At 35.3% G+C, this 14,538-nt stretch overlaps 1 protein-coding gene across 8 annotated transcripts in view; it reads left to right on the forward strand.

The window, feature by feature from the left end:
* The window catches only part of LOC138703608 (uncharacterized), a 45,804-nt gene that overhangs the window by 30,778 nt on the left and 488 nt on the right, over positions 1 to 14,538 (forward strand). For 6 of the 8 annotated variants that reach the window (XM_069831640.1, XM_069831636.1, XM_069831638.1 and 3 more), the window contains one exon: positions 850 to 1,989. The exons of 1 other annotated variant lie outside the window; for it this stretch is intronic. In XM_069831640.1, the coding sequence (XP_069687741.1) occupies positions 850 to 1,313 (464 nt within the window). In that variant the 3' untranslated portion in view covers positions 1,314 to 1,989. Of the gene's footprint in view, positions 1 to 461; positions 1,990 to 14,538 lie in introns of those variants that run through there. One more of the 8 variants, XR_011333213.1, reaches the window with a different exon arrangement.

Raw genomic sequence — 14,538 nt, forward strand, 5'->3', positions numbered from 1 at the left:
GATTTATTATTAGTATAGATATCCTGTAAGAAAGGCACACTATAGCTCAAGAGATGTATATTATCTCTCAGGAGATTTGACCATTAGTTCAATGCATCGTGCTTTCCTGAAAGACAAATATCCATGCTGTTATGAAGCAATAATGAAAGGTACTGATAGGAATAAGATCTGTTGTCCCCCAAAGTATTATGTCTACCGATCTTACTTCCAAAGCAACTTTGGATACAAATTTGGTAAACCTAAAAGTGACATATGCAACACCTGTATGGAAATTTCAAACAAAACAAATGTCGAAAAAAATGCATATATGAAAGCACAGTATACAACACAGTTGAAAATTCATAAGGAAAGAGCTAACTGGTTTCACAAATCTCTTGAGAAATGTAAAGCACTTGCAAAGGATAGAAATAATGTTGAAACCATCTCGTTTGATTTCATGCAAACATGTTCCGGTACCGAAGATAGGAGTAAATGAAATATTTTATCTAAGACAGTTATGGCTCTACACTCTCGGTATTCATCAGCATAGTATCGAGAAGCCATTCTTCTTCTGTTGGCCCGAAACTGATTCTGGCCATGGCGTTAATGACGTATTAAGTTGTTTGTTAACATTCATCAATGAACATGTTGGACCACAAGTTGATACTCTGTACCTCTTTAGTGATGCGTGTACCGGGCAAAACAGAAACAATACGATGGTGTTCTTTCTGCAAGTCTTGGTGAATAGTGGCCAGTTTAAAAAGATTTACCATACATTCCCAACAAGAGGACATTCATTCCTACCGTGTGATTCTGATTTTTCACATCTTGCAAAAATAAAGCACAGCCAAGAATGTGTGTTTGTTCCAGATCAGTGGGTAAATTTGTTCCGGGAGAAGTATGACGTCACTTCTTTTGACAGCATTAAATTTTACAACTTTTCAGAGTTTCTGCAGCAGTACTTTAAAAAATCTGTAACAAGCTGCAAACAAAAGTTCAGAGTTACGAAATATAAGAGATCTGAATATGAAACTAGATCATTAACAGTTAGAGTTTCAGAAGTGGCTAATGCCAATGTTTGGAGCAAATTCTGCCTTCTTCGGAATAAAGTGAAACTTTGTGATCTAAGATTTCCGGAACAGCAAATACACGTACTACCATTTGGGATCCGAGTAAAAGCAGAAAAAATGTCTGACATACGGAAACTTTTAAGTACATGGAACCACAACATATTGACTTCTACAATCATATTCAAACAACTGGTGCTAATACTGCTGGCAACGTATCAGAAAGTGACAACAGTGAAGGTGACGAGTAATATAAAGAGACAATAATATAATGTTGTCTGAAGGATCTAATATTGTTCTCTAATTTTCCATTCATTTCAAACTTTTGTACTGTAGTTAAACGTTCTGGAGTTTCAGTAATCACTATAAAGCTTAAAATAAAATTCCATGTACAAACAATGAATGATTACTTATTTTTTTTGTGAAAATGTATGCTAAAAACTTTTGTCAAAGTGAAAACTGACCTAAAAAAGGAATATAAATTATACTATATATCTAAATGTGAGCAAGTAAGAATTAATTCTACTTTAGTATAGTAAACTGTATGTCAATAAGTTGTACTTGTAATATTTTCAGGTAATTATTCACATAAATCCGAATAATATACAATTTTTTTTAGTTTTCTCGAAACTTTGTTTTTTGCACTTGGTCAGTTTTCATTTTGACTGTAACAATTGTATTTTGCAATACTGTCTGGACGAGGTACCATAATATTCTTCTTGTCTTTCAGTGAGTACCTCTTCACATTTCCATTTGGGGCAAGTCCAGTGCTGTTTGATGCAATTGTAACAATAGAATTATCCATCTCACAAAAATAATACCATTGTTGTGTTCAATAATATGCTGAAACTTGCCCCTGATTTCCTTGGACAAAGCTTTCTTATCAGGTAATGGACATGACTTTGGTACTCTGTTCTCTCTTATGGTGCTAACTACACCATATCCTAAATGTTTCAGGTAAGCAAATAAATTCACTCCTGTAAACAAGTTGTCCATGTAAATGGTGAAGGGTACACTAGTATTTAGACACCACACTTTATACCTTATGGGTTTGCTACGTATAAATTGTTTGCAACCGTGGCGTCCATAGTACCTAATCATTGATTCATCGTAAGATAATGATTCAGGCCGTGTCTCAAAGCTACATTTTCAGCTGAAGTGAACTAGATTGTTGACTAAATAGCCGGATGTGACGTCAGAAGTCATGGCCCAAAGCTACATAGTGCATAGCAATCAAGTCCGTAGTAGCTAGTCAACGAAAATGCTTGCTTGATTGATGACTTGTTCACTAAACAAACATGGATACCTCATCAGCAAATGGGGTTATGAAATCTGAAAATACTTTGGAAGTGAAATAATGCAACTATAATGTAGAATAACACGTTAACTTTGAACGCTGATATTGTTAGTACCTTCTGTACAATGTTTTAAACATTACTGTAATATATTAAGCCCTCATCTTTCCCATATAACTCGTAATGAAACTGCATTAGGACACTGCCTTCTTAATTTAGTGCTGCACCGTGATGTCATGGTTTTTAGAAAAATAATCTATGAAGAAGGCCATGTTTCAAGCATACATTTCCAAAGCTCCCTAGTGTATAGTTTACAAGTCACCTAGTAGTTAGTCACTAGTGTGTAGTATGGACTTGAGCTTTGAGACACAGCCTCAGTAGGTACAAAATTTGCCAGGCATTTTTTCTTTAGTCTATCCATAAGTGGGCGAATTTTCCACACTTTATCTTCACTATTCGGTGCTGTGTTATCAGCAAAGTGTAAAAACCTCTGTATCTGGAGAAACAGATTTCTTCTCATTGAATTGCTGACCATGGTATTTTTTACATCTTCATGAGTTTCCCAATACATCCTTTTAGAAGGCAAAGTATTATACCCACTTAGAATCAAAATACTGAAGAAACACCGCAATTCTGACACGGTAATTTGAGGATCCGTTTCAGTTAGAAAATGTGCATAGTTGGTTATTTAACGACGCTGTATCAACTACTAGGTTATTTAGCGTCGATGAGATTGGTGATAGCGAGATGATATTTGGCGAGATGAGGCCGAGGATTCGCCATAGATTACATTACGGTTGGGGAAAACCTCGGAAAAAACCCAACCAGGTAATCAGCCCAAGAGGGGATCGAACCCGCGCCCGAACGCAACTTCAGACCGGCAGGCAAGCGCCCTAACCGACTGAGCAACGCTGGTGGCTTATTCTAGTGTCTCATCATCAAAGAACTCTTAAAATAAGTCAACACATGACATATTTGAAAAGCGTGTATAGTCAGCAGGAGGAAATGAAAAATTACTATGTTTCAAATCACCTTCGATCCAGTCATATGTAGTTGGGCTAGTTTTTCTTTGTTGAATCCAATCAGGTGCTTGTTGCGTACGTTGCTGTTGTTGTTGTTGCTGCTGCTGCTGCTGTGTAGGCTGTATGGATGGTGGGAAGACACTAGAAGCAGTCACTTTTTGTTGAATCAAATCAGGCGCTTGTTGTTCAGGTCGTTGTTGTGTTGTTGTTGCTGCTGTTCTGTAGACTGCAAAGATGGTAAGAAGATACTAGAAGCGGCTAAACTTTGTTGAATCCAATTACATGTATCTTGTTGAGGTCGTTGTTGTTGTTGTTGCAGCTGCTGCTGTGTAGGTTGTACAGATAGTGAGGCGACACTACAAGACATTTCAGATGGTTCATAATCTCCTCCAATTCTTTCATTGTTTGCTAAGCGTATTTCAGCTGCAGCACGTAACTGACGTCGTGTTAGATTATATATCATTCCTCCGTCATCTTCATTTGCTGAATCTTCATCAGTGTCAACATGGACGTCTGGTGGCACAATAAATATATCCTCAGTTTTATTTCCTACGTCATCATTTGCTTCTATTATATCTAATAACTCGGATAGTGTCAATCCATCACTGGAATAAATAAATAGGAGTAAATATATATATATATATATATATATATATATGTAAGTAAATAATTTAATTATATATAAATATACCATACTTTTATGTCTATGATTGTAGATTGTATATAATTTACGGTTATGCTCTCTAATTAGGCACAACATAACATTTAGAAAATATGATACACGTATACATGCCTGGATGTTATAAACGCCCAGTGACATTGTTGCATAAGCGTTATTTATATTACTGACATTTAAAATTTCTTCTTTGACTCATTGTTAATACATATTACATATTCGTTAGAAAGATAATGAAGGTTAAAGGGATGATATTTATTTATTTAATCCACTCAACAATGTAATTACAGAGTAGATAAAATGAAAATAACAGTAGTAATACATATAATAATGGTATTTAGATTTAAACAGTTATAATCCAATACTAAACAAAAGATATTAACCAAATATTACATGTAAATCTCGATTAACAAAAACAAAAGTATTTACAGTATGAAGAAAACATGAAATGCAAATAACTAGTCACAGATTAGTAACAATAATACAACTGATGAGGGGCTAGACCTACGTTAAGTCAGAATTAGGAGCGAGTTCGTAATGATAATTGATATGAAATAATTTAAGAAGGAAGACCAAATATACAATATGCAAACCAGTTAAGACCTATTTATTAGTAAAATACTTATGGAGTGTTTTGAATGCTACCGGTATTTATATTGTACTTACACGTATTGAACGTCCATGATTTTCACTTCTCACAACCACGTCCACACTCTTGAAACTGGTCCAGCTCACTAACAATGTGGAATGTCTACTGGAATGCATCTGCTACTTCAAGCTGAAGAAAATATGACCCTCAGACTCAACCGCTAAAATACCAGGGGCCAGTACTGCCAACGTTACACTTTTGTTGAAAAATGTTATTTTTTGTTTTATGTCTTAAAAAATACTACATACTTTTTACTATAAGAGACTGTACTGGTTTTTTTTATTTTCCGCCATTTTTAAATGTCTGTAGCGCAGAATTTAAATGACGCTGCGTGCCGCTAGGCTTTTAAATTCCTGCAGTCTCCACGCCTATTCTTTCGTTGCAAATGTTATCTCTAATATTTTGAGTCATATTGTTGCAATTTTAAATTTGCCGCTTGTGTAACTGATTGGCGGTTTGAGACGCAGTTTTCACTGTCTTGAGGGTTTAATTTCTCATAGGCCTTTTAGTCAAAACAAGTTGTTTATTCAATTTACAAAAACATAAACTTTTCGCGACACCTTTTGATTTGGTTATGAAATTTGCAGTATATTTCAGATATATCATATTTCTATGATTTATGAATTTCACGTATTTTAGAAAGTAAAATAAAAATAGATTTGATTCCTGTACTTCCTCTGTTGGAAACATTGTTTACATTTGAACAGCATTCTCACACGTGTGTTTACTTTTCATGAGTTAGTTTTATTTTCTTGTGGTGTTTCGCATAGTTCAGTGTGTTCGTATGACATAATAGTAACAATAGAGTACATTAGTAATATTTTAGTGTTATTTTAGTTACTAGTAGTGTGTAGGCCGAATTCAGAATGGAGAGGTTAGGTACTTACAGAAAAAACAAAAAAAGAGGCCTTCAAAGAAATCCAAGTTAGGTAAGTTAGCTTATGCCAAAAAAACTAAGTAAAACTGCAGAAAATCCAGTTTGTACTGTAAGTGAAGCAGAAACCTCAGAACATGGTGCATCAAATGATACCGGTAGTACATGTGTACCTGTAAGTAGAAGTGAACAGAAAATACATGCATTTTCTGTGAGGCTGGGAATGAAAATGAGTACAGTGACTGTGAATATACATTAGTGCATACCAGTGTCTTCAATGAAATAGTGAAAAATTTACTTTGTGCAGAATGTAACAGTAAAACTATTGAAGTCCACGCCTGTGGAGTAACGGTTAGCACGTCTAGCCGCGAAACCAGGTGGCCCGGGTTCGATTCCCGGTCGGGGCAAGTTACCTGGTTGAGGTTTTTTCCGGGGTTTTCCCTCAACCCAATATGAGCAAATGCTGCGTAACTTTCGGTGTTGGACCTCGGGTTCATAGCACCGGCATTATCACCTTCATTTCATTCAGACGCTAGATAACTTAAGCTGTTGATAAAGCGTCGTAAAATAACCAATAAAAAACTATTGAAATTGAAATAGCTGAAAAATTAGGATTTTCTTCTAAATTGATTGTGAAATGTAGTGCATGTGAATCTGTGGCAGCAAATTTATATAGCTCACCTAGAATTTCAAAAGATAACTCACAGCGACCCCCATTTGCAGTGAATAAAAAGATGGTAGAAGCATTCCTTGACATAGGAAAAGGTCATGCTGCAATGCAAAAATTTTCATCTGTGCTAGGGATGAATTCATTGGGAGTAAGGCCATATTCAGAGTACTTTAACAGTTTGTTAGAAGAGGAGAAAATTAAAAAAAATGAAATTTTGAATTTGGCCTTTGAGACAGTTCGCCGTGCCCATGAGGAAGTTGATGTTGATGTAAGAAACAAAGAAATCATTGATATATGTGTGTCATATGACGCAACCTGGCATAAACGAGGTCACACGAGCAACTACGGTATTGGTATTGTTATAGATGTACTGACTGGGATAGTGTTAGACTTTCATATACAGGGACATCATTTTATTTTTACTTCAATTTTTATTGTACCTGAGTTTTTGAATGTACTTCACTCCCACCCCTTCTACTAATGAAGTTCCAACTGTCCTCCAGACAGAATTAAGGCTGCATATAGTAAACAGCACTGAGTTAGTGAGTATAGTATGTTCCAGAAATATGTTCGCGTTTTCCAGTGACGAAAGAGCTTTCAATATTGAACCACAGGTACTGTTCGTTTGCCTACGTCGCATCCCGATTTTCCCCACCTGCACGCCCCTCTGTAAAAGCTGGGCTGTCTTAGCTCTTTTCTGAAAAGATTAATTTCTGTTAGGAATTGGACGTTTACGTAATATTGTACAACTGTTTAAAATAACTTAAATAAAAGGGCCTCGTTAAGTAATTAACTGTCACGTGATTTCCCCCCTTTCTACGATCCTGCGGCATAACCACTTGGACGGACAATAGATAGCATGTCTGAGTAATTTTATCTGTGCGGGTGGGGCAGAAGTGAACATTGAATTTACAGTACGCAAGGTACTCTTTTATAGAGTAGGTACAGAATTATTTCAACATGAGTTACTAGTACGAAGGACGAAACTGGCAATTAGAATTAGATGCAATAGTCTATAGTGCGATAATATGCACAAAAGAACTGAAGCCTGTATCGAAATGAACGGCCACCATTTTAAAAAATGTGTTTAAATATGCATATTATGATTATTTTTCAATTTAACTTCATTCTGTATATTGTACGCTAATGTGCTGTATACAGTATAATATACACTGCATAATGAATATGTCCGAATGGATAGCTCAATTCGTGAGTAAAAACACTTATTCTTAATATAGTACTGCATTTTGATTAAATAAAAACCTAATGAAAATTATCGAACTCAAATTTGCGATATTTTCTAGTTTACGTAAATGGACGAACTACTTTTCTTCCCTCCTATACCTAGTAAAGTGATGTGTTTGTGTTTTACGCCAGTATCATCGAACTCCAGTCGTGGAAAGGGGTAGCAAACGGTGTTTCCGGTTCTCTAAAGGTATAGAAGGGTTAATATTAAAAATGTTAGTAAAAATAAAATGATGTCCCTGTACTTTCCAAGTATTGTGGGGAATGTGCAACAGTTCAACATGATCTTGGCAAGGATACCCCTGAATATGATATATGGCACGCTGGACATGTCGCATCAGGTAAATGTGAGAAGAATTTTTCTGGTTCATCTAATGCAATGGACAGAGATGCTGCAGAAGTTCTATGGAAACGTTCCATTGCAGAGCGACAGATGAGATATACTCAAATGGTCTCAGACGGTGATGCCAAAACGCATGCCCATCTGAATGATATCAAAGTGTATGGAGAGGGACTTAGAATTGAAAAACATGAATGTGTTAATCATGTTGCTAAGCGACTGAATACTGCTCTTCGGAATGTGGTGAAAGAGTGGAGTGTGAAAGGGGTCACTCTTGGGGGAAGAAAGGAAGGTAGTTCGAAGATAGACACTATAATAATAATAATAATAATAATAATAATAATAATAGTTTTATTTTCCCTGGCAGAGTTAAGGCCATCAACCAGGATCAAATCACATACAGAAAAAATACATACCGGTATACAAATATGAACTTAAAAATAATAATAAACATAATTATGTAGAAAAGAGAGATTGAATACATATACACAATCAGTATTAACTTTGAAATAACAATAATAAAAAAAATATATGTGTAATAAAAAAAAGAGACTGAATACATAATCACAATCAGAAAAATACATTCTAGTATACAAGTTTAAGTTAAAAGAAAAAAAAAAAAAAGAATTAATACATATGAATATAATCTCGCAACTAAAGGAATAGTAGAATTAGTATGATCAGCACAGCACGTGTTACATTGAGACAATGACAATTACCTAGATATAAGTGTTAATGGAAAAATAAAGTAATGACTGTATAAAATAATAATAATAATAATAATAATAATAGTAATAATAATAAATAAAAATTATACCTAAAAACTAGTTCTGTGCATTTAAAATATTTCTAAACAACCTAATTTTAAACAACTGGGGACTAAGACTACCCCTGATTTCCAACGGCAGCGCATTCCATGAGCGGGCCATGGCTATTGAGAAAGAACTTGAGTACAGAGATGTCTGATGACGTGGTATTGATAGCAACAGATTGTGCTGTGAACGTGTATTGCGATTATGATGTGAAGCTAGGAGAGTAAACCGAGAGGCTAGGTAGTTGGGTGTGGAATCATGTATAATTCGATATAGCAGGCAAAGAGAATGTACTAATCGTCGATCTTGCAAGCGGAGCCAGGAGAGTCGTAGAAAATATTCCGATATATGATCATGTCGGCGGATATTGAAAATAAATCGGACGTAGACATTATGTACACGTTGAAGTTTTTGAGAAAGTTCAGCACTTAGGTCACTATATAAAACATCACAATAGTCAAGGTGAGGCATTACAAGGGTCTGTACTAGAATTTGTTTTAGTTTAGTAGGAAGGAAATTTTTCAGGCGTTTCAAAGAATGCATGATAGAGAAAACTTTTCTACAGATATATCTGATTTGTATATTCCAGTTCATATTAGAGTCGAAATAGATGCCGAGGTTTTTTACAGTAGCACTGAAAGGAATTATTTTGTTGTTGCGAGAGACAGGCTGAAAGGTGTTCATAGTAATAGAGGATAAAAGCCTTTACTGCCCCAAGAGAACTATCAACATGTTAACCAGTTACTACAGGAATGCCATAACTAACAACATCCCTGATGTGCAGAAAATGAAGGCTGCTGTGTATAGTACACTGAATCACTATCTCTCCACAGATGTAAAGCCGCGCCACGAATCTTGCCCTAAGGGACTTGATTCCTGGTGTTGGTATAACAGACAGTCCTCCGAAGGATGTGTTGACACACATCAGAAAAAAAAAAGTGAAGCTTACCCAGCAAGTTGTGGCGAAGATAATGCCAATATATCAGAGATTGGCTTCTGATACAATATTGGAAAGGTGCGTGAAAGGGAAGACCCAGAATGCAAATGAGAGTCTTCATCATGTAATTTGGAACAAGTGTGCTAAAGAAGTGTTCGTCTCAAGAAAGAAACTGGAATACTCTGTGAGTGAGTTCAACATGGGTTTTGTAAGAAGTCTGGAATTGAAACACTCCCTACGAAGTGACCCCATTCCAATCCCTGCTTTTCACATAAGTGAGCTAAAAGACAGAATGCGCATCACAAAAAGTAAATCAGTGGCCTCTCCTGCAGCAAGAATGAAGAGGAAGAGAGAAAAACTCAGTAACAGCTTTGAACAGTAATGATAGTATGACTTTACAAGAACTGACATTCATCAAAAGGATGTGATACTGAACTTGTAAAATGTACATGTGGCAACACAGACCACGTGGGTCAGTGCAATGTTCTCGCTTTCCTCAGATTATAACCCATTCCCATTTCCGTAAAACGGTTCCGGTTACGAGTTAGTAGCTAGTCTCTTCCAACACGTGTGATGCTGTAGTATGCTCGAAAAATGCTACGAGGTTGTGAATTTCCTTGTAATTGTTAATTTGCGCAATTATTCAACAATGAATGGAAGTGAAAACATATTTTGGACAATTTAGGAAACTCAGTTTACAAGAACAGATTATTGCTATACAGAAGGGAAGGCCAACCCCAACACTACCTGGTCTTACATGTATGCATGTAGGCTAATTTGTAGCATGTTTCATTCAAGAAGGTGTCATTTCGTGCTGTTAACTTCTTTCCTCCTCTTAAGAAATATGCAGGAGCCGCCACTGTACCAGACTAATTCTACGTGATATATATTTGGCAGTTCATGGTTTATAGTGAAAACATGAATTATTTGAATGCTTTACTACAAGCTTTTCCCAATATATGAAATCAGAATTTATTCAAAATTATAATCCTAATTGAATGTATTCAAATATTTACTTCAAACAAATACCAAAATTGAGTGATTCAAGAAAATGTATATAATTACCGAACGCCACTACGCATACCAAACCAAATAACTTGAAAATATTCTTTTCCTAACAAGGACTGGAATGTCAGTGAGTAAATTAAACAATGAGAATTTGTGAAAATGACATCCTGAGTAAACACCTCAATCGTCTTGGCATCCAGAGCCCAAATGTTTTTAATTACTTAATGCGTAGTTTTATTCACCACTTTCTTGTTTTTTCACCTCAGTCAATGATAGTAAATATCATGTACTAGCCATTAGACAAATAAATAAATAATATTAATACCTACCTAGGGTTGCCAACTTTTTTTTAAGAAAATACGGGAGACTATGGAATCGACAAAATTTCACATAGAAAATAGACAAATTATTCGGTTCAGTTTTTAAATGGGTGCGCACAAACACATTTATGGTTTTTATTTTATTTTATTAGGTTATTTTACGACGCTGTATCAACATCTAGGTTATTTAGCGTCTGAATGATATGAAGGTGATAATGCTGGTGAAATGAGTACGGGGTCCAGCACCGAAAATTACCCAGCATTTGCTCGTATTGGGTTGAGGGAAAACCCCAGAAAAAACCTCAACCAGGTAACTTGCCCTGACCGGGATTCGAACCCAGGCGACCTGGTTTCGCGGCCAGACGCGCTGACCGTTACTCCACAGGTGTGGCACATTTATGGTAAGCATTACCTTCTAAAAAGGCTGCACATTTTAATGCATTTCTTGAACAACAAAATTTATCATATAAATCATCATTCATGGCAAAATCAGAATGTTTAGAATAAAAATTTTTGTATAATGCAAAAATAAGGGAAAAATGCTTGAAGAGAAGACTAATACAGGAGCTGGGAGTCTTAAAAATTATGGAAAAATATGGGAGATCACAAGGAAATACGAGAGTTGGCAACCCTATTAATACCTATGATATACAATCTTATGTACAGTTGTCAAAAGAAAAAGTGGCCGTTCTCCAGAAGCAAAGTTCCCTTCGGGTATCTTCTCTACAGTTCGGAGACAGGCGATGTTACATGTTGTTGTACCACGTTGCCTGATATCTACAGTTATAATTCAAGTAACCTTTGTGTTATTTAATAGTGTAATGGTAGCGTTTTCACCTCTTATGCATGAGGTCCTGCGTTAGAATACAACCTAGTGCTTTTTTTTTTTGTTTCTCTTTTGTTTTGCTTCTTTTTTGTTTTGTTTTTAAGACAGAGATACAAACTATACATAATTGCTCCTTTCTCTTTCATGATTATTTTAGTAATTAACATCGGGATCATGAATGTATTATGCCATGACTTTATCATTATTTATTATGACATTATTGCTGCGAATGAAAAGAAAAAAAGATTTTATTGTCAACAAAAATCTGTTTCATGACATATATAAAACAAACTTACTGGCGTCTGCCTTAGAACATTAAAAAAATTAATCGTTCAAAAAACAAAACAAAAAGCCACGATTCAATATATTTAGTCATCTTCCCCACATCTTGACCACATCTTGCAGTCGAGTGGGCATGGAATCGACTAGAGTCTTTTCTAATAGCGACTGTTCTCAGCTACGACATTCCAAGTATCCTGGACATACTTAAGTGTTCTGCCCATGGGCAGGTTTTTCAATGCAAACCCAACATTCTCCAATCTTTCCTATATTCTGCCTTCCTCATAGTCTCCGCACATAATCCACATATCTTAATGTCGTCTATTATTTGATATCTACTTCTGCACCGAACTCTTCTCCTGTTCACCATTCCTTCCATTGCATCCCTCAGTAAGCAGTTTCTTCTCAACCAGTGACCCAACCAATTCCTTTTTCTCTTTCTAATCAGTTTCACCATCATTATTTCTTCATCTACTTTTTCCAACACAACTTCATTTCTTATTCTGTCTGTTCACTTCACACGTTCCATTTTTCTCCACATCCACATTTCAAATGCTTCTGTTCGTTTCTCTTCATTTCACTGTAATGTCCACGTTTTTTCCTCATACAGTGCCACACTCGACACAAAACATTTCACTAGTCTCTTCCTTAGTTCTTTTTCCAGAGGTCCGCAGAAGTTGCTCCTTTTTCTGTTAAAAGCTTCCTTTGCTCATCTTTGCAGTTTTTCTCGGGAAGGATAAATGTGCTAAATTCCCATTGCTTTCCGCACACCACTGTCTCTTTCGAATCTTAATAGATCCCAGGGGCTCAAGCGTGGCGGTAAGAGAGTGGATTTGACTAATTGGGCCCTTTGGACTTCACCAAAATTCACCGCAAGGGTTAAATATTTGTTCTATTAGGATTTTTGACCTAATCAGAACCGGGAAATCCCAATTAGCCTTTGCCCCCCCCCCCCCCGCATCCTGGACGAACTTCTACAAATCATCAGAAATTCTTGGAGGGGGATTGGGCCACGTTTTCCTCAAATGTTTCTTTACTTGTGCCCTCGTTCAGTCGGAAGAACGTCGGAATTTAGATGTAAACGTCTCAGTTTCAATTCCTCGTCACTGCTTTTCATGTTATTGTGTTTGAAGATAGTATAATATAATAATATAAAAAGAAAAAAACTAACACCAGTATTATGCAACTGTATTGTTCCAAAGCTAATATTAAATTTATGTTATTTATGTCGCTAAAGAACGATAACAGAATATAAATGTTAACTTGAATATTATTTATATCGCTAAGAACGATAACAGAATATAAATAACTTCAATATTATTTATACAGGAGATCACTAAAGAACGATAACAATATAAATGATAAATATCGGTTTGTTTAATTAATATAATATATTATATAATATATAATTAATTATTTAAATAAAATAAGCTGTTTTACAAAGAAAAATGGTTATTCATATTACAATAATTACTTATATAAAATCAGAGTATTTATATCGCGAAAGAACAATAACAAAATAAACGTCGCAAATACGTACATCTAGTAGACAATTACATCTTCATCGTCTTTGCTGTGGAAACAATAGGCTCCTGGTGTAAGGAAGCAAAAGACCTGGTTTCCGAAATTGGTAGAAGTTTGATGACTGTTACTGGAGACCCTCACTGCACCAATTACCTACGGCAACGAATAGGAATAGCCATCCAACGTGAGAACGCAGCCAGCATTTTGGGAACCTTTCCAGACGCCAATTTTCTCGATGAGATTTTCTTCATTTAATTATCTGAAAGCAAGTCAAGGGTGAAGTTCTTCACCATAAAGTGAAACAAGATGCTGGCATTACTAAGCTTTTATGGATTAAGAATAGTCCTCTACTTTATACAGCTGGCTTTGATGGAAGCATTCGATTGTATGATGGAAGAAATGGTGAATTGCAGAATCCATTGCTTGGACACTCAAACTGTATTCTTAATATGTCATTGTCTACTGATTGCAGAACCCTGTTGTCTTCTTCAGATGACAAAACTGCCAGAGTATTTTCTCTTCAAGTTCCAGATGTGTCACATTTCATTGTTTATAAGATGTACAGTTAAATATTTACGAAATATCATGCAATAACTTGAATATTATTTATATGACTAAAGTACAATAACAGAATATAAATTATAATTTGAATATTACGAGTATTTATATCACTAAAGAACGGTAACAGAATATAAATGATAATTTGAATATCATTTATATCGCTAAACAACGATAACAGATTACAAATGATGACTTAAATATTATTTATATCACTAAAGAACAATAGCAGAATATAAAAAATTATAACTTGAATATTATTTATATCGCTAAAAGAACGATAACAAAATATAAATAACTTGAATATTATTTATATCGAGAAAAGAACGATAACAGAATATAAATGTAAACTTGAATATTATTTGTAACGCTAAAGAACGATAACAGAACATAATTTGAATATTATTTATATCACTAATGAACGATTAAAAAAAATAAAATGAAAACTCGAACAAGG

The sequence above is a fragment of the Periplaneta americana genome, chromosome 7 (genome assembly GCF_040183065.1).
Source record: "Periplaneta americana isolate PAMFEO1 chromosome 7, P.americana_PAMFEO1_priV1, whole genome shotgun sequence".
NCBI classification, from domain to species: Eukaryota; Metazoa; Arthropoda; class Insecta; order Blattodea; family Blattidae; genus Periplaneta; species Periplaneta americana.